Here is a 27,112-nt window from a genome sequence, read left to right as displayed (position 1 = left end):
CCCCATATTCTCTCTCTCACTCCCAAACCCTCTCTCTTCCTCTCTTCATTCTTCCCCTGTGAAGGAAGAAGGGGGGTTTGGGAGGGCCGAGCCGCAGTCGGCGGTGCCACGGCCGAGCTCGCGGCGTCCACAGCCGCGCCTGCGGCGGCCTTCTCTTCTCCCACGGGGAAGAGATGCCGGGAGAAGCCGGCGGCACTGCGGGATGCCCGCGGCCGCTCCCTTGGTCTGCCAGCAGTCCCCTTCCTCCCTTCTTTCTTTGTTTCTTTGTTGTCTTGCACAAAACAGGGGGAGAGAAGGCAGGGGGCTTACCTGGCTTTTTGCTGGTTACCGTTGGGCAGTTCTTCCCCCTGGTAGTCCCTCCTTCCTCTTGGAGCTTCAGGGCTCCTTCGCCTTCGGCTCCAGGGCTTCGGCTCTCTCTCTCATTCAGTGTTCTTGGGGTTCTGTGACTTAGGGTTGCCGGCAGAGGCTTAAACAATTGTTTAGAGGATGAGACCCCCCTCTGAGAGGTCCCATCCGCTCCATTCCTCCCCTCTCCGGGACTGGCCGCCGCCCCCCTGTCTCCGGTGCGCAGGCATCGGCTGCCAGCGGGGGTGAGGGTCACCCTTCCCTGTCGGTCTTATCCCTTCGTTTTTTTTTTTTTAAACATTATAACAGCACTGCCCACAGTGAAATTTGGGCCCAAACCCTTAACTGGGCCCATTTCTTATTGGGCCTAGTAGGTTGTGGGCCCGGACATTACACATATGGACCATGGGCTAGATCTATTTTGATACTATTTGTAATAATCCAGAACTCACCCAAAAAAAATTAAAATAAAAGATGTTATTTTGGTTCGTCAACCTAATATAAGTACCTAAAATCTATTCAGTGTATAGCCGATAAAGAACCAAATACAATCTTGCATAAGCCCTCATGAAAAAAAAAAAAATCCTACGCTCCAGGTGAATTGTATGCCCTTACCTTGTCTAAAATAGTTGAAGATGATGCAACCACTTAGGGCAGTGCATAGAGTCTATTTTAAGCTCTTGTGAAGCTTGATCCAGTCATGTTCAGATACGAATTAAACTATGCATAGATCTGGAGCATCTAAACAAGATGTAGGCTTACCAGGTGTCAAAGCCTTCTTCCACACCCTATAAATACTTGCCTAAATCAGAGATGACCAATTTATTTTAATATCTAAACAAACCATCCCCTGATCTGGTGGTAATATAATCTTGCAAAGCTGTCACTAAAGTCATCTTTGCTACCATTTAGGACACAGCATGTCACCATTTCCATTCTCTTTTTCATGAAAGGCTATTATTCCACCAGTCCCACCCATTCTTTTGGTTCCCATTCAAGCTTCCCCAATGGTTGGGTGCTTTTAGCTTTAAAAGATCCTTGTCTTTGACCATCTAATCTGGTCCCCTGGTTCATTGGTCCGACACCCAGGAGGTCTGATCTGAGAGTACGATGCGATCAAATTAGACATCCAATCGCAATACTCCATGGACTTCTCACGCTGGGGTTGGAGCCCGCACACCTCAACGTACACCACCAAAAATAAAAGTACTCTGGCGGCTCATTTTACCGCGGCCTTAGGTGTCGTCATGCTTCCGTGGCATTTCGTGGCTCTACTGACACAACCGTAAATAAGACCATTTCTAGGGGTATTTTTTTTTTCAACTAAGCCGCTCTCGTCGTGGCTTGTTCGTATCAAAATCTCCGGCCGTCGAATCGGTGGTTCAACGCCGCGCTCCGCGGAACTTGGAGGGCGTTCGAAGGGAAGTCATAGACGACAACTGGATCCTACGATCAAGCACGTGAGGTAGATCAACGGCTCAAATTTGCCAATCGGTCCAAACTATTCCCCATATTTATTCACATAACGAGGTCCGAACACCGCACGTAAACTCACCTCCACCTGTAAACCTATTCCCATCTATCTATTCAGTAAATCAACGTCGCTGATCACGTGCGCACAGAAGGTGGACGACAAGGTCTATCGATCGAACGGCCATATGTAAACGAAGACGCGGCGATGTGCCTCTAGCACGAATATCGAAGCATGAGTCATCTCGAGGGTGCTGATGCGAATGACTCGGCCGCGTAAGAAAGCCAGCTCACGCCACTAAACGCTGATTAAATTACCTCTAATGACTAAATTATTGCAGAGTTAAACGCATTTCTAAAAATGGATTAAAACATAACTAATAGAGAGGTCGTCGTCGCTGGCTCCTTTGCCGCTCGGTGAATAAATAGGGGACCTCAGCCCACTCTTTTCTCAGAAATAAAGATCTGTGGGTTTCCCTCGTTCGAGCGATCCAAAGCCGAGAGCTACCGAGCCTTCATTAATGGCGACTAAGATTTACATAGTGTAAGCATTACTGATTCCATCCTCCCTCTCTTTGTCTCTCTCTGTTCTACATTCATTGGATCTAATCATCCGTTTTAACTCTATTTTTTTTGTTATATTTTGCATAATTTTCCAATTTTTGTGCGGCATTTGGTGGAGTTCGTAGATGGGAATGGTTTTTGTGTGTGTGTGTGTGTGGGTGGGGGGATTCGGTGTCATTGATCTCGGTTTCAATGGTATTTTGCTTTCTGAGCTTCTTGATTGGTGGTTTTATTCGTGATCTTGATTTCTTTTTTCCCCCTTTTCCGGACTGTTCTTTTTCTGGGTTTTTCATTTGCTACTTGAAACTTCGTTATTTTTATGAATTTCTCTAGTGTGATACAAAATCGCGTGAATATTTGATATTTTCTTGGCATGCTGTTTGATCTGTTTTTTTTAGATGCGATTTTTCTCTATTTCAGTTGATATGTGCAGCTGCTCTATATTGCCCTAAAACAAAATGTGCTCTTTTTGTGCATCGAGCTTTTAGTATTTATCTTCATATCCATTCGGTTTATGTGGCCTTCTGTTTGATGCTAGGTTTGAGCTCTCGATAATTTATTTGGTTTATGTGGCTTTGATTTAAACTGTTTCTTGTTTATGTTTTTTACCATTAAGTTTGAACTCTTTCACATTCTGAGTGCCTTTTTCCTCTCTTGCGTTCAAAAAGAAAAGAGAAGAAAAAATCCAGCTATTATGCCAATGTTGATACGGATTACTGATCCTTTTTTTATCTACATGTCTTACTTTGAACTTAGCATTAGACTATGAAAAATCTGAGTTATATTCTTGAAGACATTTTTTTGCTTTAGTTAATGTGTTGCCAACTGATGCAGGTAGGGTGCCATTTGTGCATTTGGGTCTAAATTTAATACATTTTAGATTAGTTTTCACTAAAAATCAAGTAGCACGCTGTTTGAAAATTATCCCAGTCTCTGTTAATGCAATTCACTCTTCAACCGTGATAGTATATTATCAAGTCTACATAGTGTGGGCCATTGATGTAAGCACCATCTAAGATACTGAAGAAATGATATCAAGGATATCTGCTAGTGAGGCAAATAGAAGTGGATCTCTTTTGTTTTTTGTTTTCATTTTGTCTTGTACTCTCATCAACTTGTATTTGACCTGGGTGCAACCATATTAATGTTTACTCTTCCTCTTGCTGGACAATACACTCCCTCCCTCTCTATGTGTTTGTGTACCGTGTGTATACGTATTAGTTCTTTGACCTGTTGGGCCAGCACTAATTTCTTAATGTGATTTAACACTCTGGGGATTCAACAATCAGTTCATTTGACTTCATGTCCAGTTGTCCCCACCCATCTCCCTGATATTTGTTGTACCTTAGTTATCCATCAAATTGATGATTGTTCCAGCCTCAAAATTCTTCTGCCTAACTTATTAATATATCCCAGATGTAACTATACTTTTAATGTAATGAATATCTTATGTGATTCATGCCACCTAAATTTTCTATTAATGAAATTTTTATTTGAAGTTGCTGTTAACAATGAAAGAACTGGGTCTTTTAAAGTGTTCTTCTGTTATTTAAATGATATTGGTGTTCATGATCAATGAGCGATTGCTCATTAGTTCAATGTTAGAACAGAGATTTTTATATATTTTTCTATGTGACATACTGATCTTTGTGTGTATGCAGAAATAAACTGTACATGACGAAGATTAATTCTATATTTGTTTTTTGCAGGTACTACTCCATGTATGGACATGTTGAGAAGCTAGCAGAAGAGATTAAAAAGGGTGCTTCAACTGTTGAAGGAGTAGAAGCTGAGATGTGGCAGGTCTTGCTCATGAGTTCGTCATTATCTATTTTAAATGCTTTTATGCTGTTAGAATTTTGGATAACCATTTTCTTTCAAGAATAATATATTTGGTATCTCTTTGAACTGTTAGTTATGGAACTAATGAAAATGCTTTGGCTCTCAAAGCATAATTTCGCAATTTGGCTTTGCGTTATATCAAGTAATGAAACATTTATCATTTAATATGAAATGATTAAACAAAAATTGTTGGTGTAAGATAGGTTGCTATCGAATAACATTGATGAGCCTTTACTATTTTTCTGAAAGATTTCTAGAACACCATGTTTTGCAAACTCTGTATAAGAACTATTCTTCAATTAAATTAAAAGGCCATTCTGAAGCCAGATAACTAAACTATTATGTGGTTTTAAGCTTTTCCTTTTTCTCTATTTGATGTTCATTTGCAATTAGCAAGTGTTTCTTATTCAGCTGTGGAAGTTGTGTCACTAAAGTGAATTTTCACTAGCACCACTTCAGGTGAGATCTTTGGTTACTGCATCCTGTATATTTTGTTCATATTTTCTTGAGTCCATTTTTGACATTGTCTTGGCATGGTATTCATTTTAAGTATCAATCTACTAAGTTGCAACGTCCATTTTCTAAAGACGTGCATACGGTACTTCAGGCATGTCAATTGATGCCTTGTTTTGATTAGAAGTTCTGTCCCTCATGCATGAACTCAAAAGTACATATGATTTATTGTATGTCAATGAAACACATGCTTGTCTTGTTAGGAAAAGTGCATAGCTACTAAACCCTGCTATCAGGTTTCTACAGTGTATCAACAAACGTTACTTCGGCTTAGTCATAATAATGATCTATTTTGACCAAACAGGTTCCTGAGACACTCCCAGATGAGGTGCTTGGAAAGATGGGTGCACCCCCTAAAAGTGATGTGCCTACAATCACACCAAACGAGCTTGCTGAGGCTGATGGGATTATCTTTGGATTCCCAACAAGATTTGGTATGATGGCAGCACAATTTAAAGCTTTTCTTGATGCGACTGGAGGGCTCTGGAGAGCCCAGCAGCTTGCAGGGAAGCCTGCAGGAATCTTCTATAGCACTGGATCCCAAGGCGGCGGTCAAGAGACCACTCCGTAAGCTCCAAACCTTCAATTGCTTACATTGCATTAAAACTCTATGAACTACTGGAGACATGCCCAACACAGCATGATTCTTATGAATTTTAAGAATTCGAGGATGGCTAGGTTATAAAATGTAGATGACAATGTTTTACAGAATGCGACATAAGAAAATTATCTTACATAAAAACAAAACATAAGATAGTGGTTCTTGAGAAGTCATTAAACTCTCGAAACATCCAACAAATTATATCTAAAGATTAATACTGTTCACAGTTCATTCTATATAAGATTATCATCGTAGCGACATTTCTTAGTTGTGCTCTTCCATATCAACTTTTGCTATTCAAGATCGTATAATCCTAGAGTGTTCCTTAAATTCTTCAGTGTTATCCTTGCCCTTTTTGGTATGCACGAACTCTTTGTGTAGAACTCTCTATTTGATATAACATCGCCTGGTTGCAAAGCCATTCTGAATCTTTGCCGGCTCAGTGTTGACACTGTGTAGATAGAATGGAGCTATTGTCCTGAGCGTATATAATTTTTACCTCTATAATATTCCTCATCATTTATGATATCTCTTACAATGTCATGAGCTCTTTCTTTTATCCAGTTAGTATAAGTTTGTTCGATTAAGGATTTATTTCATCTTCCTGCAGTTTGACAGCCATAACCCAGCTTGTTCACCACGGAATGATCTTTGTGCCGATTGGGTACACCTTCGGTGCTGGGATGTTTGAGATGGAGAAGGTGAAAGGTGGAAGCCCATATGGAGCAGGCACATTTGCCGGGGATGGTTCCAGATTCCCATCCGAGCTCGAACTGGAGCAAGCTTTCCACCAGGGGAAGTACTTCGCTGGCATTGCCAAGAAGTTCAAAAGTTCCTCTTGATTTGTGCCTTTATTGCAGGATAATCATTGGGTCACGGAATTATGTAGTGGTTTTGTTGATTGTTATAGCCTGTTGTTTGTTCCTGGGTAAATTGGCTTTTCATAAATAAAATATCTGATTGGCATGAGGTGGTGTCTTTACTTGGTAACTTGAAGGTTTATTAATTGCTGTCCCAAGCATTGCCTCAAGGTTCTTGGGGATGAAGAAACTTTATGATATTGAATTTAGATTGTATGGCTGTGAATGTTTATTCCAGTTGAACAAGTCTGAACTTTTTATTTTTGATAAGCACTGGTTGCTTAGTTTGCTATTACTTGATTTTGGATAATGTTCAGAGTGAAAAGCGATGAGGAAAAAGATGAGTTTTCACATGTCTTGTTAAACGACCTTTAGTTTTAGCAATGTATACAAGATTCTTTTAATCTTATCAACTAATGGACATCTGATCTTATTAGAGTTAGGGGTGGCAAAATCTGACTTGAACCTGCCAACTAGCACGAACCCACTGGATATAAATGAGTATGGATGGGGTTTTTCGTAATCAGACTCGTTTTGAGTTGATCCTGATATTAACCTGATTATGAATGGGTGGCTTCCTTTGAGAACTAATAGAGTCAGCAGTCTCTATTTATTTTTTTTCGTATAGTTGGTTCACTTTAAAAGGAAAAAAAATTATAGTGAGTGATGGAATGTCTGGTCTATGGGATTCTAGGATATCTAGTTGTACTTTAACTAGTTTTAGCTTTAATTTGTTAACTAGTGGATATATCCTAAATTTCTAATTTTATATGATTCTCATAATTTATTTTAAATTCAATCTAATTTGTTGTTTGTGATATTCGAATATCATAATTTTCTCTATTTCTTAGTTATATATTATAATCAATGAATGAAAACTTTAATGAATTGGTAGGCGGGCATGAGTTTATATAAAATGAGTGGATCGGGTAGGGGTTTATGATTTCCAGCCTGATTATAAGTGGGACCTCGTATGGTTTGAGAGTTCTTTGTCCCGAACCCATTGCCACCTACCTCTATTAGGGTTTCACCATCCTGGTAAGAAATGATATATTCAAACTAAACACAGCTCTGCTCTTGGGCTTCTACAAACAACTCAACTCTCCCTGTGCCTCAACATGCTACTCCCATCCTCCTCACTTGGTCCCTTCAAGTTCGTCAAAAATTATATCTCCTGATACCATTTTGTCTACATTAAAAAAAAAAAAAAACTTTATTAGCTACAACACTTGAAAGATAACGTCTCAAAGGAATTTTTTTTTCATTCTAGGGAGTGGATGGACCTCTGCAATGCGTCTCAATACCAAGTTGGAGAGATATGGGAGTGTTCCAACTTCCAAGGCCCCTCAGTATACCAAAAAGTCATATATGATTTACCAAAAAGACATGATTTAAAGATGTTTAGCCAATGTATCAATTGCTCAAAAGTGAACAGTTTAGATAACATAGAATAATGTATAATTTGTATCACTTGATACATAAACTAGAGGATCTCCAAATTACATAATTTTTGCTATATAAATATTTTAGAGATAATATGGGATTCCCATCATCCAACCAAGACTGATAGGATTTGAGTTGAAATTCGATGTACTGGGAGGGTTGACTAGATGGTAGTCCAAACCTCTCTTTTATATACATATATACATAACTACATGAATGCATGTATGTATACATATATCTATACATATATAGGTATCCTTCTCTTGATATTAGTTCCATTGTATGACCTTTAGACAACATTAATATGCTCCAACATCACCACCGAAACACATTATTAGCTTATTAGTTGATAATACCCAAAGAAATTCAATCAGAAAAAAAACAAAGAAATTGGGAAAAAACAGCTAGTTAGTAATGCCAAGATAAAAGCTGAAGTATTCAATATTTTGTTCTTCAAAGTTAATGGATCTTTTGTTAGAAAATCATCTTAAAAAGGTTTAAAATTTTCAAACAACTCATTTATTAATCCTATATTGGATCTTTGCATACAAGCAAACTCACGTTTATTGAAGTATTTCATGACGTGTGATGTGAATGCACGCATGGCTAGCTTTTATAGTCAACATCCATTGTGGGCCTTTCTAAGGGGTTACATGGACTGAGCCTATAAAAAGGCCCAGGTCCAAGTTTTCAAGCAACACAAACAGGTCTCCATGCGAGTTTTGCTGCTTTTATTCTCTTTCCAGAGCCTTGCTGTTTTTTTCCTCCTCTGTCAACTTTTTCCCTATATTTCCTTTCCAATTTTGGGCAATAGAAGGAAGTTGTTCGATCAAACTTTCATACGATCGTGCTCATAACAGGAGGCTTAAACTGAGCCGCAAGCTTTCCGAATACATGCACAAGAGAGCGAGTTCATTCTTAGAACAATGTTCCTACGTGCCTCATTCCAAGCACCTCTCTCTAATTTTCTTTCATTATTTAGTTTTCATATTTATTTCAATCATATATTATTTTCTCAAATTACTTTAATTATTTACAAATGTAATTAGCAATCTTGTTGTATACTTATTAGAACATACCTGGGAACCAAAACTTTAGGTTTATATTTCCTTGGCTAAGCCAGAAGAAACTATTTTTTCTCTATATTGCGCACTTTACATTCGTACCCATCAGCAATCCAACAAAAATCTATTAGTTACAAAACCAGGACACTGCATAAACTAAGGTTTAAGTATATTTAAGCTCTCCAATGTAAAATTTCAAAGAGTTTCCTAGTCCCCCATATCCTGAAGGGACACTGCAGAAATTGAAGATCTCTCTTTCTTTTTATCTTTTGATACAACACTGAAGATCACATTGAACAAAGGAAACATAAAGTCAGGGAAGATATGTTGAGAGATACATCTAATGCTTGGCAATGTCATCATGCAATGGAGAGAAAAGCATTCCCCACCCTTCCATGTTTAACTATTCAAGAAGGGGGGGGGGGGGGGGGGGGGAGAGAGAGAGAGAGAGAGAGAGAGAGAGAGTCGACAGATTTGTTTCTACTCTGAACTCAATTATTCCTTCTTATCATATCATTATCTTTTGTTAAAAAGGGGAGGTAGTACCAGCCTTTATAGTTCATACAACATACGCGCACCAAACTGGAACAAGACCCGGCCACTTCACGTTTGTCCACTCTCTTGTTCTAAATTCAATAACTAACAATAATATCCCCACTATCTAAATTAATCCCACATTCCCTGCCACATTTAGCACCCGTTCCAATTCCCTAACCCACATCTAAATATAATACAACACTGAATTATTCCCTTCCAAAGTTCTCTAATCTATGTCCAGCCTTGTACCATTCTCCATGGAGCTTTCCCAACATATATACCTTGTGTCTAATGGGCCATTTCCTCTTGCTTTCCTTCCTCTTTTGAACTGCACTACTAAGGATCATCATATGGAGTTATAGGTTATATATTCTTCTTCTCCCAATCTGTCATTCCCTACCTTTTTTTTGTGTTAGCGGCACGCTATTTGGAGAAGAAAATATTCTTTTCTTCCACCTCAACATATTACCTATAAGTTCCTCCAAATGTTGGAGTCCAGAAATCAACTGGGGTCTCGCTAGCCACTGCAAAAGTGCTCGATATCGGAACAAGACAAAGCCCTCGGCTTGTAAGGTCTATCTGTGGTCCTTCTCCATCATTTGTTTCGTCGAAATTCTGCATAGAAAACCCAGTTCAGGATGGTTCGTTTTTTGAGCATAAACTCGAGATAATTCATACACCCATTGAAAAGATAACAAAGTTAATTGGCACAATATTTATTCATTAAATGGAACGCTTATATTACCTGCGAGTGCTGCATTTGATGGCCATTTTTCAAATATGGAGCACTGAGAACCTGCAATGGTGTAAGATGTATTAGAGAATAGAGTTAGTATAAAGTTTTTTTGCTTTACGAGAAGGTGTTCAGGGTGGGACTTACACCAACTTGTTCGTGAAGAAACTTGATGTACTCGATGGCCTCGTGGAGAACTGATGCAGTATCGGTCTGGAAAAGGAGTGGGATTCAGTTATAAAGGTAGGAGCCATGCTTGTATAAGAACCTAAAGGAAAACTTCGAGCTCTATTCTTGGGAGCAAAGGGAAATCAAAAGCCTTCACCTTTCCAAAAGGTGACACCAGTTGCTGTAATGCTGTGACTCTGTCCCCTAGCTTCTCTTTCCTGACCTGGTAGAATAATACTTTAAAGCTCTCATTAAAGGTCGCATGGTAAAGAAAAGAGAGAACATCAAATATCCATTGATTGAGATCTCGAAAGAATCCGATCATACCTTAAAAGTTGGCAATGGCGACGGTGTCTCCATCCTGGGCTTCTTGAGTGCCGGCTCATTGCTACTTTTCTTCATCGTATTCGAGCGGGATTCGCCTGCTCCTTCTGAATTAGACTACGTATAATGAAGACAACGAAATTTAGACCACAAAAGTCTAATCATCCGAACGAGAAGATAAAAAATTGCCCTTCCTTCAAAGGGTCTGATGGCAATACTGACCTGCACCAAAAGATTGCTGCGATTTGTTTCTCCCTCCAGGGCATGTAGGGCTAAGCCAGTGGGTGTCGAAGAGTAAAGGCCCAAGCTTGTTTCAGTTGTAGCAGTGGCCGAGGGATTCCAGAAGGGAGTGTTGTTGGATAAATGGAGTTGCTGCTTCACAGGCAAGGCCTTATCGAACTGGGGCAATTTGGCTACCTGAGATTGTGACGACTCGTACAAAACCCCATGATAACTCATCGGAGAGTTCATCGTCTGATTGTTAAAAGACTGCCGAGGTCTTGTTTCGGGTTCGAAGAGGCCTTGTAGCAGTGCCGGAGGTAATCCAAATGATGCCGGAAAGAGTGGGCAGCTATTAGCACTGGAGCTCCAGTGATGTTGGCCTTGCATTAGCCCTTGTTTCAAGTCCTCTATTAGGTTCAGCGAGGAACTCTCAACATTCATATGAATTTGATTGGATTCCATCACCGGCTCGTTTCGAAGATAGGATCCTGAGCTCATGTCCTCTTGGAGCAAGGCATGTAAATTGTTCTCAGCTCTTTCACCAGCCATTCTACATCAAATTATATCATAAGATACAGATTTGGCCGACAAAAGAAGTCCACAAACTGCGATATGAAATGATGTGTGATCAAAAGAAAAAAGAGATGAAGGGAATACTTACAAGAAAGGTTGATTCGAACAGATTAATGGGGAGGAGAGGCCAAAATCCGATACTTGTAGCGTGGAATCCATGATGGGGTTGGCGACCAATTGATCGGAGGCTTGGGGTTTATGCGTGTCTTGGAAGGTTATAGAGCTGTTGGAGACTGAACCTGGGGACTCGTCGTAGGACCTCGACTTGGCCTGCACCATGTCGTCGGCGCCGGCGGCCCAGGTGAACTCCGTCGAGCATGAGACTGATGTGGACATCACCGGGCCGTCGAACCCGCCGGTCCTTCCGGTGCTCCACCAGCTACCACTATTACAGATCCCTGTCTGGAATTCCTCTGCCATCTCTCTCTCTCTCTCTCTCTCTCTCTCTCTCTCGTGTTGTGGCGTCTTTTTTGCGGTTAGTGGTGCTTAGCCTTATATAAACTGTTGGGTTCCGGTTTAAGACTTGATTAGACCTATATATACTTTTAATTTCTTTTAATAAGACCTACATTGCCATGGGCAAACATCATTTCTTCCACTTATCATCCCCAGTTTTCTTCCCCTCTTTGTCTACCTTGCCCCTAAAGTTCAGCCAATTCTGCCTCCATTTACATGCTTGCATGACAAGAAGAAAATGCATTGTAAGTATTACAAGAGAGCAATTAGGTTTAAGATATCCACTAACTCATTTACCATCTGTAACAAAATTTAAAAACATGCTTTTCTTTATATAAATAATTATTATTTTCTTTCAAGAATACATGATCACTTTATATATATACTGAATTTCGGAGATAGTTATCCTTAGTGTAGTTGCTTGGTGGAAATACTTATTTTTTTTGTCCACACATTTTTCTCCTCATTGAGAACTATTTGTAAGGATTTGTCCATAGGTGATGCGAGACACAAGCCAAAGGCTAAGGGCAACCATCGAGGTGGTAACACAGCTGGAACGGATCTTTGTTTCTAACGAAGTGACCTAGGTTCGAAACGCACGGGCGTCGATTAAATGTGGGGACTGGATGCCTTCAATTTGTCTTGCTCGTTGGAAGCGCTACTGGTCTTCTGGTACTGGGTGGTGCTGGGGTGACTTACTCATATGTAGGACAATCCACGGGTTGGGAAAAGTTTGTGAAACTTTCTATCCGTATGAAATATTTTCTGGTGGAATGGAGCCTCAGTGGGGGCTGCTATGCGGATGGGGTTAGTCTCTCCTCCCTCCTTCTTTTCTGGAGCAAAAAGAAGAAGAAGAAAAAAAAAGAAAAAGAGAAGGCTGAGGGCAAAGTAATATTCTTGATGCTAAAACTTGGAAGCGTATTCTCCAAGTCCAAGTTTGAATTATTATTTGGAAGCCCTCGGCACGACCGGCGACTCCCTCCACCAACCGCTTTTCTTTAATTTTCTTCCCCTTGTTGCCACTTAGCACCCCACTTGGTACTTTCTTTATTTCCCCAAGGGAACCAGGATGAGGGTGCATCTATCAAAAGTAGGCGTGGCATTATCAAAAACTCTTTGAACCGATTCCTCGCGAGGCCGAGAGGACACGCTGACGTCACGCTTGTGACCCGGGAGTCGTAAGTCAAACCTGGGACCCACGTGACTTGCACGCGTGCTGCGGCTCGGCCGCCCCCACTGAGTCAAATACGGAGAGCTTAACTCTGCGCCTAGCGTGGCTCGCACGTACCGACAAAACTTTGACCGGTTTTGTCTAATCTTCCAGTTCTTTCCCCGTCTACCAAATTAGTCAATGCTTATCTTCGATGACACGTTTCAAGAAGATCTTAAAAATTCTCTCAAGAAAAAAACAAATAATCCTAACTTGGAAATAGATCCAAGTACTATGTAACCTTTACTGTTTTGGCTTGAGGTTGACTCCAATGTAGCAATAGGGAATCTTAGTTGCAACATTCTGATCTTAGAGCCCTATGGTGGAAAACTCGTGCTTGACAAAATCTAAAAACAACCTTGTGAATTCCTTTAATACATTTTTAATACATTTTTCTTGAGAGATCAACCTGAGGATAGGTTTGAAGCATGTTAATCATGATATCAGCAATGGACAAACTATAGTAACTAAAAACTAATTAAGTGCACTAGTTTTTGCTACAATCAAAACCCTAATGTTTTATAGTTTGCATGTTATGAAAAAAATATTTCTTTTTATCTCTCTTAATAGCCCTCTTAAGATGTTGTTATCATCAATAGAAGCAAAATGATGCACGACAACTAATAACTTGATCTAAGAAGAGTTCAATTGAACATACACTAATTAAATTGTACTATGGCTAGGGCATCTAGCATATAAGATGTGAGACATGTTTAGTCGTGTACTCAGTCCCATATCAATTATGCATTAGGAAGGTCTTGGATACTTAAGCAGATCAAAGATCTTGAATAATAATTTCTAGGTGTCGCTTTTTGGGTGAGGTCCTCAATTATTATAAAATACTACAATCTGATCCACGACCCATATATGGCAAAAGGACATTGTAGCAAGCTAACCATGAGCTGCGCCTAGTGTTTCTTTTTTATTGGATCTTTTCTTGCTAAGGATGAAGGGGCTTAAACAAAGAGGGAGAGAGGGAAGTGTCTGAGTTCAGGCATGCAGATAATGCCAGATATGGTATATTAAGAAGGTTTTGGATACTTAAGCAAGGTCAATAACCCCAAATTTTAATTTCTGCCTAACCTTTTGAATGAGATCTGGTATTGTTACATAAGAAACAATGGTTTTTCCTTCTATATACCCTTTTTATTTAATTTAATTCTCAATTTTGCATGCCTACAATTTTCTATTAGCATATTTAGGCATGTATTAAGTTGTCTAATGGCTATAAGCCCTATAAGGTATCGAAGATATAATTTCCACCACTTAATCTTTTTCCTTATCCCATAAGCCATGCTACCTTGATATACTACTAAGATTTCAACTCCTAACTTTTCATAAGAATGTAGTACATCTTATAGGAATGAGTTATTCAGGATGCATGTCTTTCGTGCACATGGAAAATTCTATTTCCATCAGCACGAGTTAATCAGCATAACTAGGGGGAAGTGTTAAAATACAAGAAAAAGTTCGCCATTCAATTGCTAAACCAGTATTGATAGGCCCAACCATCTTTAGGGTGCACAAAGAGAGCATCCCCAAGTTTTGTATTGTGAAACCTAGAATTTCAGGTTGACTAACCACGAGTGGTTTGATGTAAGTAGGTAGACAATATATGCTAATAATATCTCGATCTGTTATTAATTTTTGAAAGAAATAATCTCTCTCTCTCTCTCTCTCTCTCTCTCTCTCTCTCTCTCTATATATATATATATATATATATATATATATATATATATATATATATATATATATATATAAACAGTGTTGTGCAACAGTACTGCTAGGTCAGCAAGAGGTAGCACCATGGTGCTCCTAACTTTTTTTGTTGGAGAATTACGATGGGAGCACAACCTAGCATGATGCTCTTATCAAAGTTGCACCTAAGATTCTCTTGTTGACTTCACTGCTGACAAGTTACAAGACATTGTTTCATTTCACACGTGTTGGGCTGACTCTTCAGGGGTGAATTATTCTGCCAGAAACACCAAGTCTGATGAGTGAGAAGCTTTATTAGACTCGAACACAACAAAATCCCATTCAGTCATACCTAAAGTTTGGCTAATGTATGTGATGTTACCACGAGCTGGTCCACACGAGCCCATTTAATAGAATGTTTGACCTTTGCTGCAACCTGGTTCGCCTTTTGCCTTTGTCTTCCCATTCTCTTTCTCTCTCTCTGTCTCTCTCTCATTGTGTGTGTGTCTGCCACTTCCAAATTTTCTGAATGTTAAAACATTAAGATCATGAATTTCAGAAAGTGATGTGTCATCGTACCCCAAAAATGACCGCAAGATGATTAATAAAGCATGTTAAAAACAATGCCGATGTGTCCCTTTTCAATAACAACTTCTGCTAGTGTTAGTGGTTGGGAACAAGTAATGAGAAATAACATAAACGAGAATGCTAAGAGTTTAAGAAATCAATCATGGTGGAGAGAATAGCAATGATAGTAACTGCTCATCTCTAAAAGAAAGCATGCAGAACATCTAGACAATTTTGAAAGGGAACGAAAAAAGGCATCAAAACTAGTGAAATATGAATCAAGTGAAAACTCCCATTTTTTCTTCCAAAATTGTCCAGGTGTTTTCAAACTAAATTTTGATCATATATATATATATATATGTGTGTGTGTGTGTGTGTGTGTGTGTGTGTGTATGTATGTATATGTAACCATGATCTTGTCGAACAAGCTGTAGCATTTAGCACCTTCAAACTTTGGCCTTCTTGTATGTAGCAACTAAATTAGTAGACTCCTTCAGTTTTGGGAATTTTGTTGTCACAAAGCTTAGTTTAGAAGTGTTTACAGCAAAAATCTTCATATGAGGAAACTACATGAATTTTCAAATTTCAGAGCCATTAATTACAAGGAGTACAATATGTTCATATAGAAAACATGATTGGAAGGTTTTCCAAGAGGTTATGATAACCAAATCGACATATGACAGGAGTTGGAAAAGGGGGAATCATCAAAATTTTGAAAGGATAAATAGCTGTTATCACATAACATAGCACGTAGTAGTTGATTGAAGAGACTGCAATTTTAGCAAGAGTGTATTTCTTCAGATATTTCTGTTTTTTTTTTGTTTTTCAGAGGGGGACAACTCTAAATCTAAAAATGTGTCTATGAGTGGACTTCATCATGGTTCAATAAATTGCTTTTAGTTTACTTAATTGATACATTGCTTAGGTTAGTACCGTGAATTAAGAAATCCACTTCATTAAGGTATTAAAGCAAGGTACTTTCATTATGAGCATACCATGACAGCAAATCATACTATCATCTAGATAAAATCGTTGCAACGAATATATTAGAGCTAAACTACTGACAATTTTCTTCCATTTTCAATTAGATCATCATCAAATGGTAGTTTTAACACCCAAAGCTAGATATATAGTATGGTCGCATGGAGGCATGTAATAATGATGTCACTATGAGATAAGATGAGAAATGAGCACCGTTTAAATATTGGAAATAGGTGGTGGAAAGAGCATACAACAAGGCATTGTGAATACAATAAGGTGGTCTCCAAATCAAATAGAACCACACGTGTGGTGAATTAAAAGAGAGGAGTTTGGCCCCACTCCCATAAGTATCACCCGTGTGGGGAAAAGATTCAGAATATATATATAGATATAGATATAGGGGTTGACGCATCCAAATTTGAGTAGGTTGTTTTAATCAAACAGCGGCTTTCCCCAAGTCAAAACGTGGTTTTGGAAATTGTCACCATCATCCATGTTTGCATGCTTCAGGCTGGTGTTTGTGGATTACTTGTCATTCTTGGTGGATCTTCCAATGAGGCATGTCAAACGAGATACATACAAAGAGATGGTCATATTTGATCTGTGAATAAGCTAAATTTGAATAAAGTTTTCTATATATTTTCGAGAGAAGTCTAGATGTTTGTATGGTCAAAGAATAAATTGGAATAGCTGCGAATATGATGCGGTTATGTAGGTGAAAGTACACGGATGAAAGCTATTTTTTTCCAAAAATTGAGATGAATAAAATGACTCCAATAAGTTGAATTATGGAGTCATTCGACTTTCTTCCACTAACTATTTAAATTCTGGTTAAAAAACAATTATGCACTTGTTGACCGCACCAGAACTATGTGGGTTGCTTAAGAATAACTTCCTGACTTTTGACTGAATAAATTTGTTATTAGATGGATTGTTCTTACAAAGAAAGATGGATAAGATTATTAAACAAAGATGGATGCCCACTTTGATTCCCTAGAAGGCTTCTTTAATAAGCAATGTTGTTACTAGTGTATGCTCAAACATACACATCTGTGCACATGTATGCATAGAGAGAGAGAGGGTGTGTGTGTGTGTGAGAGAGAGTTGAACAAACATTCTTGAGTTGTGAAAATATCGTTTAAGCTGTAACATTTATGAGGTTGAGGGTTCCATCTAGGGTGTGGGTTCAGGTTGTATCTTTGGCACGAAAGAATAATTCACCTTTTTCACGATGTGTACCATTGGATTGCGCAATAGCTGCTACGAGATCTAGGCAGGCAGATGAAAAAGCTAGTTCGGAGTGCTTGGAGATCTATAAGAGGCGTGATCCAACAGTTGATGTCGCAAAAGAAGATCAATCGTTTGTTTGCACGAAAGGTCCAACCCAAACCCCTAGGATGTATTCGAATAAAGAAAGTCTTCCACTAATTTGTTTATAGTGGGTGTGTCAACCCATTCTCTTACTTTGGTAGATGGAAAAGTTGGGCAAATTGAATGATGGCAGCAAAACTACATGCTAAAAAAGATTGGATAGCATATACTAAGACTAAAGTAGGAGAGGTCTGAAGCATGCTTCTCAACTCACCAACTCTTAATTAAATTCTTTCAGAGGAGGCTGAGGAGCTTGATGCATGCAAGCTCTCTGGTAGCACTCACTTTTCTTTTCATAACCTTTGACAGTGCCTGAAATTACTTGTTCCAGATGCATCCTCTAGATTATGATCTACTTTATTTTTCTTTTCTCTTTGGAGTTGAAACTTTGTGCTAAGTTTCAAACCTGAAGATGCTATTATCCACCCACCTTAAGAACATGAAATTCTGCAATCATTAGTGAATAGTTGCATGCCACACATGCAACCAAGGGCTGTGACAGGGTACAACTCAAAGGAAAAAAAAAGCTTGACACAGGGAAATGAATCTTGTACAACCTAATTTGAAAGAAATTCCTACATCTGGAGTATTTTCTCCAATTGACAGGCCAAAAGTTTATGAGGAAAATTTATTTCCCTTTAAAAAAAATTTAATCGCTCCAACGAATTATTGGATGATATCCAGAGCTGTTCAGCCGATAAAAATCTGCCATATGCCCCAACTATAAGACTTTTCTCCTACAGCTGAGGTTTTAATGGATTCATGCACTTGAGTTAAAACAACAGGCCATTGTTGGCCCTCATGCAATCTCTAGGAACATGAAAGTGTGCATTCGTTATTGCCCTTATTTTGGCTTCAATTTTCACAAATATTCCATCATATTGAGAATTTTATACTAACCAATCTTGTTTGGTTCTTTAAATTGCTTGTCCTTCTAGATGAAAATAAGAAAAAGAGGCAGTAAATGTGTGGCTATCCTATTGATCCAGATGTAAATTTATAAAGGACCAACTCCAATTCCACATATAAGAATATAATTCCTATGCTATTCTCCAATATATCATTTCCGGTCATCCAAACACCTATGATCCACCATCACACCTGAGTCTTACTTTTCCTTGTTAAGGGATGCTGACTAGTGGACCAGAACTGTTTGTTTGTTTTTGTTTTTTTTTTTAGTACATCGGCTGTTCACACTAATTTTGCATGAACATAGCCTGAATTGTTAAGAGAAAGTAGACTATCCAAAGCGGAAAGAATGCCCGACTCCGGAGTCCAAAGAAAACCACCGAAATGCTGGGCAGCATAAGAAGCTACCCAGTCAGCCGCCGTATTTGCCTCACGGTACACATGTACTGCTTAGAAGGAAACAGAACCCCCAGCCAACCATCGGATGTCTCCGAGAAGCTGATGCTCTGCTCCCCTCTGCTCCTCCTGTAGAATCCACTCTACCACCACAGCCGAGTCACCCTCAAAAGTGATGCGCCTAGCCCCTAGCATTTGTCTCGCATAAAAGACTCCCTCCCACGCTGCCTGGAGCTCCGCCCCCAGGACTAAAACCTCGAAAGAGCGGCGTCCCCCAACAGCAACCAATTTGGAGTTCTGATCTCTGATCACGAACGCAACTCCAGCTCCATCACCACCACCAAGCGAGCTAAAATCAAAGTTCATCTTAAGATGGCCAGGAGAGGGGGCTCCCAAGATACAAGGATAGACCTGGACGTTGTAATAGCAAGATGGGAGAGTATATTCCTCAGATTTTTCTAGCCAACCCAGATGAAACCGCCACTATAGCCTCAGTGACTTCGGAAGCTTGATAGATAGCCCTTTCCACAATATTCCTCAGTGGTACCCTTCTGTTCTCGAAGACTATATCGTTCTTGTCAAATCAAATGTGATAGGCCACGTAGACACAAGCAATACCCCATCCAACAGTGTCTGATGACCGCATAGTTGCCCTCACGTGCTATATCAGGTCCTCAGCTGATTCAATCGACCTCGGTAGTGGAATCGAGACCCTTCTCCATATCTATGCGGCCCGTGGGCAACCTAGTAGAACATGACTGATAGACTCCATTGCCTCCGAGCAATCTACACACTCCGAGGGGACCCTAACCCCATTCCAGCTAGCAAGCTCCTGATCAGCAGATAGTCCTAGACCGCTTTCCAGATAAAAAAACCACTTGAGGATGGACCCGCATCCTCCAAATCTATCCGACGTCAAAATACACATCTGGTCTAAATAATAATCACGGCTTTCTTTTACCTCATGAGTAATGTGATAACACATATTAAATACAGAATTCCCAAATTGAAGTAATATGGTAAAAAGTGTTTGATTGATCTCTAAAGAGAATTTTGCAAAAAAAAAATTCATTTTATTTTCATTGTCAGAGTTATAAGACACATTCATTAGTTATTTATTCATTTAATTTGAAGAAACAATCTAGTTCAGATTTTGTAGTACCATATACCCATTCCTTCATGACTGCTACAAGAACATTATCTGTGTGCTATATACCCATTGCGTCAATCTATATTTTGTGTATCTGTTACCCATGTGTGAACAGCTATGAGCTCAATATGACCATTCATTTTAGTCCACGATTATAATGGTTTATCAAAATGCAAAGAAAATATTTTTCATGAAAACAATAGTAACCTTTTTTCATCCAAAATGGAAATATTTTCTAGCAAATTCATATATTCAAGCTTAATTAACTTTATTCAGAATTTATTAAATTGCATTCTCTCAAAAAAAGGGCATCAAATCATTCATGTATTTTTCTCAATTTCTTTAGGATATTTACTGACATGATGTCTGGTCCTTCATTGTGCCAGCTCTACATCACCTTATGGAATCCCTGATTGTATATAAGAAATTTTTGTGGTAGCTACTATAATAACCCAGGGCCTCACCCCAGAAAGACTAATCAGAAGGTATTTTTGGAGTTCATTAGTTCTGTATAAGTATCCAAGAACCATGAAATTTGTATGCTCCTCTAATTTGAATGTCAATAACAGTTCTTCTCTTCACAAAACAGTAGCACATCATCTAGTTTTCCAAATTGAAGTTATGCTGGGTATGATTAGTCCATTGATTACGCTTGTTTTCTTCGAAAACACCAGTTTTTATAACTTGACATTCTCTAATGCTGGATGACATGATTTTGTCCTTCATTGGGTCACTTGATGGACCCTTTGATGCAGGAGGCATCGTAAAGTAAGGAATTTTTGGTGTGGGGATCCAAATTTTGTTAACAAACAGAAGATGTTAGAAAACCCATTGATCCATGAAATTATTTGAGGAGGCCATGGGTACCTCTCATAATGGTGAAAGGAAGTGAAGGATGGGTTGGACCTACTCCTCACATTTGATTTCTTCAGTACCATCATTACCATCGAAAGAAGATACCTTATTCATACCTATGTGTCCCCATACATCTCAATGTCTTTTAGTACTCAAGCAACTATAGGATTGCTTTGCCCACAAGACTGCAACAAACAAAATATACAATGAGATCCTCATCAAGACTCACATTTGAATGCAGTGATATTTCCTTTATTCCTTTAATAAAGATGAATGTAGAATCATTTTATGGTCTTATATATTCTCCAAGAGCCCAAATGGGATTCCAAATAATGGGGGAGTGGGAAAACTAGACCTTGGATGCCTTGTTGCTTAAAAAGCTTTGGATTGTTTTGAGTACTCGAGAATCAAAGGAGAGTAATAATTGATAACATAGTTTAAGCTGGGGATTAGCATTATGGAAACCCTAATAAACTACTTCCCACTGCCTTGAAAAAGAAGAGAGGGGTAAGTCTATATACCCCTGGTAGGACACCTTATGGTAGAATGTTTTGCCATAGTTGGAGGCTGGTCTATAATTCTTTATAGGTAAGAGAATATGAAATGCCATCTCAAGCCACCCACGAAGGGGTAGCTGAAGTGCTGTGTAAAGAAACATTCCCTGCATGTTTATTTTAAGGAGAATACACAAATTTTCCACTGCATGTTCTCTCCAGTTTCTTGGTAACCTAAACGCAGATGCCCCAATATTTGGAAGGATGTAATCAATTGCCTTCCACCTTTTTGCAATAGAATTAAGGCTGAAGTTGGCAATGGATTAAATGTGCCCTTTTGGAAACCTTAATGCCCCTCTTTGTGTTACTTTTTCTAAGCTCTTTCAGGCCTACCGCTTGAAATCCGGAACCATGACCAAATTTTATTCTAGCAGGTCTAACTCTTGGAATATCGGAGTCAGCTCTCATTTATCTCCTGTTGATGTTTTGAACAGTTTTAGGCTTCGAAACAACTTAGACAGCACCCATTGGCAATCGACTCCTTCGGGTGACTTCACTGCTTCCTCTCTCCATCTCTTCCTTAATACTAGGGGCATCAAATTAATGGGAACTAGTCAATTTTCTGTGGAAAATCAAATCCCCTCAAAGTTGAAGTGTTGCCTCTGGTTTTGTCTTCACAATACACTCAGCATAAGAGAAAATCCCCAAAAATAAAATTGATATCTACTTGGGTGGAAGCCCCTTCCCCCTTGTGCGATGATCCGGTTGAATCTATTAAGCATATGTTTATAATTGTGAGGACTCGTACGGATATGTGTTTGGTCCCACATCGGTTATTTGCTGAGTAGATCTTAGGTACTTATACAGGATCAAGGAACCCAAATAATACCTTCCAACTAGCTCTTTTGGATAAGGTCTTGTGGTGTTATAAATAGTATCAGAGTAAACCTGGCCCATAATCTATGTGGAATAGGGGACACTGTAGCACGGATCCATTGAGGCTAACCACGAGTCGATCGTGGTACTTATGATTAGATTTGAACCCCAACAAGGACATCGGGGCTTAAACGGAAGAAGTATGCGAGGACTCGTGCAGGCATGTGTTTAGTCCCACACTAATTATTCGCTGGATAAATCTAGCTATTTTAGGTGAGATCTTGGGTTGTTACACTACCACTTTCTGGAATCTTTTCTGCTCTTCCCTCTTGGCACCCATTCTTGAGGGTGATCCTTAGGAACTTTGTACTAGATGGAGATACCATTTTTATTCCAAAAGACCTACAAAATGCAGTGTTTATGGTTATATCAGCCACTATATGGCGCTGCTGGCAGGAAAGGAATGCCCGAATCATTTGGGAACTACTTCTAATCCTCATTCTATTGTCTTTACAGTTATTCATCTTCTAAATGACTGGTCCTTGCTATGTGGGCAGAAGGAACTTCCAGGCTTCTGTAGGCTCTAGGAGAAGATTAAATTCTTTGCTGCCTCTGCCCAACAGGCTATTTCCTATCTTGCAGCTCCTCTTTGAGGCTTACATTGCTGGCAAACTCCTTCCTCTCATCTGGACTGCAATGGATACTACTTTTCTTAGTCTCCCTCTCGCCTTTACCCAAGTTGAAGCAGCCTTCTTTTGAAATCTTATACAATATTCAGCACTGAGGGTTTACATGCACCTAATCCTGAATATTCTTGCACAGTCTTGTTTCCTCTATGATGTAATTCTTGATGATGTGAACTCTTTCCCTTCAAGTTTTCTAATAAATTCTGGTGACTAATGTGAGCCTCGCTCACTAGAAAAATCTCTCTTCAGTTTGGAAGAGATGTTCATTCATTTATTTCTTTTAGGGAGGCCCAACCAGCTTCATTAAGATAATGAAAACCTTAATTACGAAGGTGGTTGCTTGCAAGAGACCACACACCAAGCAACAGAAAGAATAAGAACTAAAAATTAAAACAGAACTGCTATCCTGGCCCTAAGAGATTTTTCTTAGTAAGAGGATCGGACATTCTACTTCAAATCAGCACCTTAAACACAAGAAGCAAGTTCTTTTTGATGCTATTGACCACTCGGTCTTCTGCCAAGAACCGAATAGTCTCAATTAGCTGCTGACATGCTTGCTAGTTTTTAGGGGCAAAAAGAAATCCTGAAGCTCCTGCTCAAGTAAATAATGAGAACTAGAGTGTCCTTGCCTTGCCATCATTTAATACTAACTTTACTTAACCTCCAACTAGTACATAAATCCATCAGACTATCAGAAAATGTCTTAATAATATCAAGCCAAAAAGGTCTCATCATTGGCACTATGTAACAATCCAGAACCTCAACCAAAATGGCTAGCCGGAAGATATTTTTTGGATTTCTTAGTCCTATATAAGTACCCAAGATCTTCTCGGTGAATAACCAATATGGGACTAAACACATGCCCGCACGTGTCCTTACACAGTACAGATATGATATTCCATCAGTTCTTAATATAACCGCATACTTTTTCTCTTCAGAACAACTGCAACTCTGCTGACAAAGGGATGACCAGGCTTCTATTCTTGATTTTTTATTGTTAGAAGAGTGGCCATCATATGAAAAGAAATTGAATTGGTTTAAAGTGATTAATCAAACCTATTGACCTTTTTGACTCCTTTGATCATACTAATATAAATAATTCGATAAACTCGAGCAATTCAACCACCATGAACAGTTCACAAGCTGAACTTATTTAACTAATAAAACTAATCTGCTCGACCAGTTTGAGAGTTGAGCAAGTTTAACCAACATTATTAATCAGCTTACCTGCTTGAATCAAGTTGCTATTAAATCTCTATTCATTATTGATGCTAGAACTTGGGCACATCAATAATGCCTTCATATTTTTTATAACTATCATTTGAGTTAAGATAGCCCTCGAACATCTTGCCCAGGGACAGGGATATCCAACCGAACCATGCGCCGCATAATTAGTACAAACCAATGCAATCCAGAATTCACTGAAGGACTCTTGAAGGGTTTAGACCACCAAACTCTATTCTTTTTGCGACCAAGAGGAGACAGCTACATTGATCCAAGGGAAAAATCAGCATGAACTCAGTAGCTTCATAAGAAGACACAGTATTAGTTAAGCTCCAAGAACCAAAATCCTATATAATCCAAAGGAAGGTTGCAACTGCTCTTGGACTCGGTACCTTGTCCACTTAAAATCTTCACCTACTTTTTAGGTACCCTATGATCAGTTACCAATTGGGCAGTTGATCATCTGATGCTCCAAGGATCTCTATCAGATTATGGTCTGCTGATTGGATTAACAAAAAGTAATATATTTGGTCAATCTGGTGAAAGCTATGGATGACGTCGTATGTAGTTTAGGTTGGCTAGAGCCTTCTGGGCTTCTTGGTCAAGCTCTCGAGCAGTTGAAATGCCATTGACGTATTGAGGTTTGACTGGGACTGTCATTCTCTTTTCAAGATAAACTGCATATACCTAACCTAACTAGTACTTTGTCTTGAGAAGACTTCAACACCAAAGTCATCTGAGTGAATCCAGTAGTATAGATTAGAGTCTTCTCTCTCTCTCTCTCTCTCTCTCTCTCTCTCTCTCTCTCTCTCTCTCAAGAAAAAAAAAAGGTATTGATTAGAGTCTGGTTTGGTATTCCTTTTGTTTTTGATGGAATGGTGGGTGACCTACTCTCATGAGTATCAAATATTCAATAAATTTGAAAAAATAAAGTTGGGCTTCATGAGGCCAGGCCCAAACAAGGTACTAAAATCTGAGCCCACCAGCCCATCTGGTTAATTACAGTTTGGTCTCGAAGCCCACTCACAACCATATTGGACTGTTCATCAGGGCAACCAACGACTGGTCATGCCATAAAATCTTCAACTATTCAAGCTCCTTTTGAGAGATAGATTATGGTACTTTAAAAGCCTAGAAGTCTGATCGAAATAATTGAAATAATCTTCAAGGTATGAGATCAAACAGGTTAACCTCACAGAGCCCAGCTATGGTAGGAGATAATAAGATCCTCTCCTGATTGACTCTAATGCAAGCTCCTAGCCATTCTTAGACCCAAAAATCTTACCTTTTTATACCTAGTCCACTCAAGCCATTCTGAAGCCCTGCTTTTGTTTTCAAATTTTGTTTAAAAAAAAAACAGGCAATTATGTTTAAAATTATAAATACTTAATAATCTTGCACCGAGTGAGCTATTGTAGTTCGATAGCAAACTATAGTTAAGACTAAAGAGGTAATAGCATATTAAACAGTTGTAATCCAACAATAGTTTTCATCTTTCATCCCTGTGCATGCACATCATAATTTAAGCTATTGATTGTAATTGTTGTTGCACACTCTTCATGCATTTCTTTTTTTCCCCTATTATATTTTGTATAGCTTCTTCTCCAAAAACATTAGTTTTAGAAGCTGTATTGTTAAAATGCAAATATGAAACATAAGAGTTTTGATCATGCAGTGTAGCTTACAAGCACAGATACCAAAATGAAACATTTCATAGGTCATATAGAAAGATCTCTATTGCCATCTGTGTCCTAGAACATCTTTCCTTGCCGATCTATCTATAGCTGTAGCTTGTCTATCCCAGCCAAGGAAGAGGACAGCTTATTCAATCTCTCATTCTCTTCCTACGCATTGCCTAGTTCTAGAATCTCTCATCTCTGTTCCCGACAAGTATGAAAAGTGGACAGGAAGCTTGATTGCTCAAGTCAATATGGATTCAATATTCCAAAGCCCCATTCCCCAATTGGTCAACATTGATCAAACAAAAACTTAGCTTATCCATTGATCCACATGAACATAGGAAATTTGAACCTTAGACAACACAATGCAAAAATGATTCAATACATTGAGATTTTGGAATATATTCTTCGCCAATTCAATTTGACATGGATGGATTTCAACTCTAACTAATGATTTTTAAGAATATACTTGTTTTTCCCTTCCCATGTCAGAAAACTTAGTCAAGTGGCTCCAATGAAGAAGAGAGCAGATAATCCAGAAGGATTATCAGATTCGATATAGATCATTTTGGTCACTGCGGATAGACTAAATAGTGTTCACGAGCGAAATTCGTTATACCAAAAAGCTGAATTGTATACCAAACTTTTAGAAACTATAACTTAGTTACGTGATGCCCAATTGAGATAGATCAATGACCTTTTCTCATGTAAGTAATTTTTTAAGCTCTATAACATGGTGGTACACCTAAAAAGGTGCAATGAACCTAATGATCAGGTCTAAATCTCATCTTTTGGATCTAAAAATGAGCAAGTCAAACTTTTTTTTTTTGAAAAAATATTTGTTTAAGCATAACTCCCAGATAGGAAGAATTAAGCAAAGAAACTGAAAGTAAGGCCGACATAAGAATTGAGATTTATTTCCCGTAGGATTTTAGCTTTTCGTATTTATTTTTATTAGTCAAATCTATTTTAGGAAAGCTAAGTCCTGTTCGAATTAGAAGAAAAATCCGATTTGAATAATATAAAAGTGGGCTTCACTATTATAAATAGAGGCTATTTATCTTAGTTGATCGATCACCAATAAAAGAAAAGAAGGCTTATACCCTATTTCACCAAATCTTCTTAAGATATTCAAGCTAAGCAGGTTGAAAGAATTACTTCCATCTTTCTGATTGTATCAGAATTTTAAAAATTTGATAATTGAAAACAACATGCTAAAATAAGGCTGGTGACGGAGCTTAAACTAGAAGAGAGGGTGGAAGGAACGAGATGGATATGAGAGAAGCGAGTTGGTGAAGGAT

The 27,112-nt window shown here is 38.8% G+C and overlaps 2 protein-coding genes across 2 annotated transcripts; one reads left to right on the top strand and one right to left on the bottom strand.

Moving 5' to 3' along the window:
• The first annotated feature begins 2,203 nt into the window (after positions 1 to 2,203).
• LOC103709877 (NAD(P)H dehydrogenase (quinone) FQR1-like) lies at positions 2,204 to 6,438 on the top strand. Its single transcript, XM_008795402.4, has 4 exons — positions 2,204 to 2,359; positions 4,089 to 4,182; positions 5,039 to 5,301; positions 5,946 to 6,438. Exons 1-4 carry the CDS (start codon positions 2,337 to 2,339, stop codon positions 6,175 to 6,177), a joined length of 612 nt encoding a protein of 203 aa, XP_008793624.2. The 5' UTR covers positions 2,204 to 2,336; the 3' UTR covers positions 6,178 to 6,438.
• A 2,737-nt stretch (positions 6,439 to 9,175) lies between these two features.
• Positions 9,176 to 11,706, bottom strand: LOC103709928 (transcription factor bHLH112). Its single transcript, XM_017843486.3, has 7 exons — positions 11,348 to 11,706; positions 10,687 to 11,236; positions 10,468 to 10,581; positions 10,298 to 10,363; positions 10,120 to 10,185; positions 9,985 to 10,035; positions 9,176 to 9,854 (listed from the first exon to the last, which is right to left on the bottom strand). The coding sequence occupies exons 1-7, from the start codon at positions 11,677 to 11,679 to the stop codon at positions 9,705 to 9,707; spliced, it is 1,329 nt and encodes a 442-aa protein (XP_017698975.3). The 5' UTR covers positions 11,680 to 11,706; the 3' UTR covers positions 9,176 to 9,704.
• Positions 11,707 to 27,112: the final 15,406 nt, after the last annotated feature.

Source organism: Phoenix dactylifera, chromosome 12 (genome assembly GCF_009389715.1).
Source record: "Phoenix dactylifera cultivar Barhee BC4 chromosome 12, palm_55x_up_171113_PBpolish2nd_filt_p, whole genome shotgun sequence".
NCBI classification, from domain to species: domain Eukaryota; kingdom Viridiplantae; phylum Streptophyta; class Magnoliopsida; order Arecales; family Arecaceae; genus Phoenix; species Phoenix dactylifera.
Note: the sequence above shows the minus strand (reverse complement) of the source record. Positions and strands in the feature narration are given on the sequence as shown.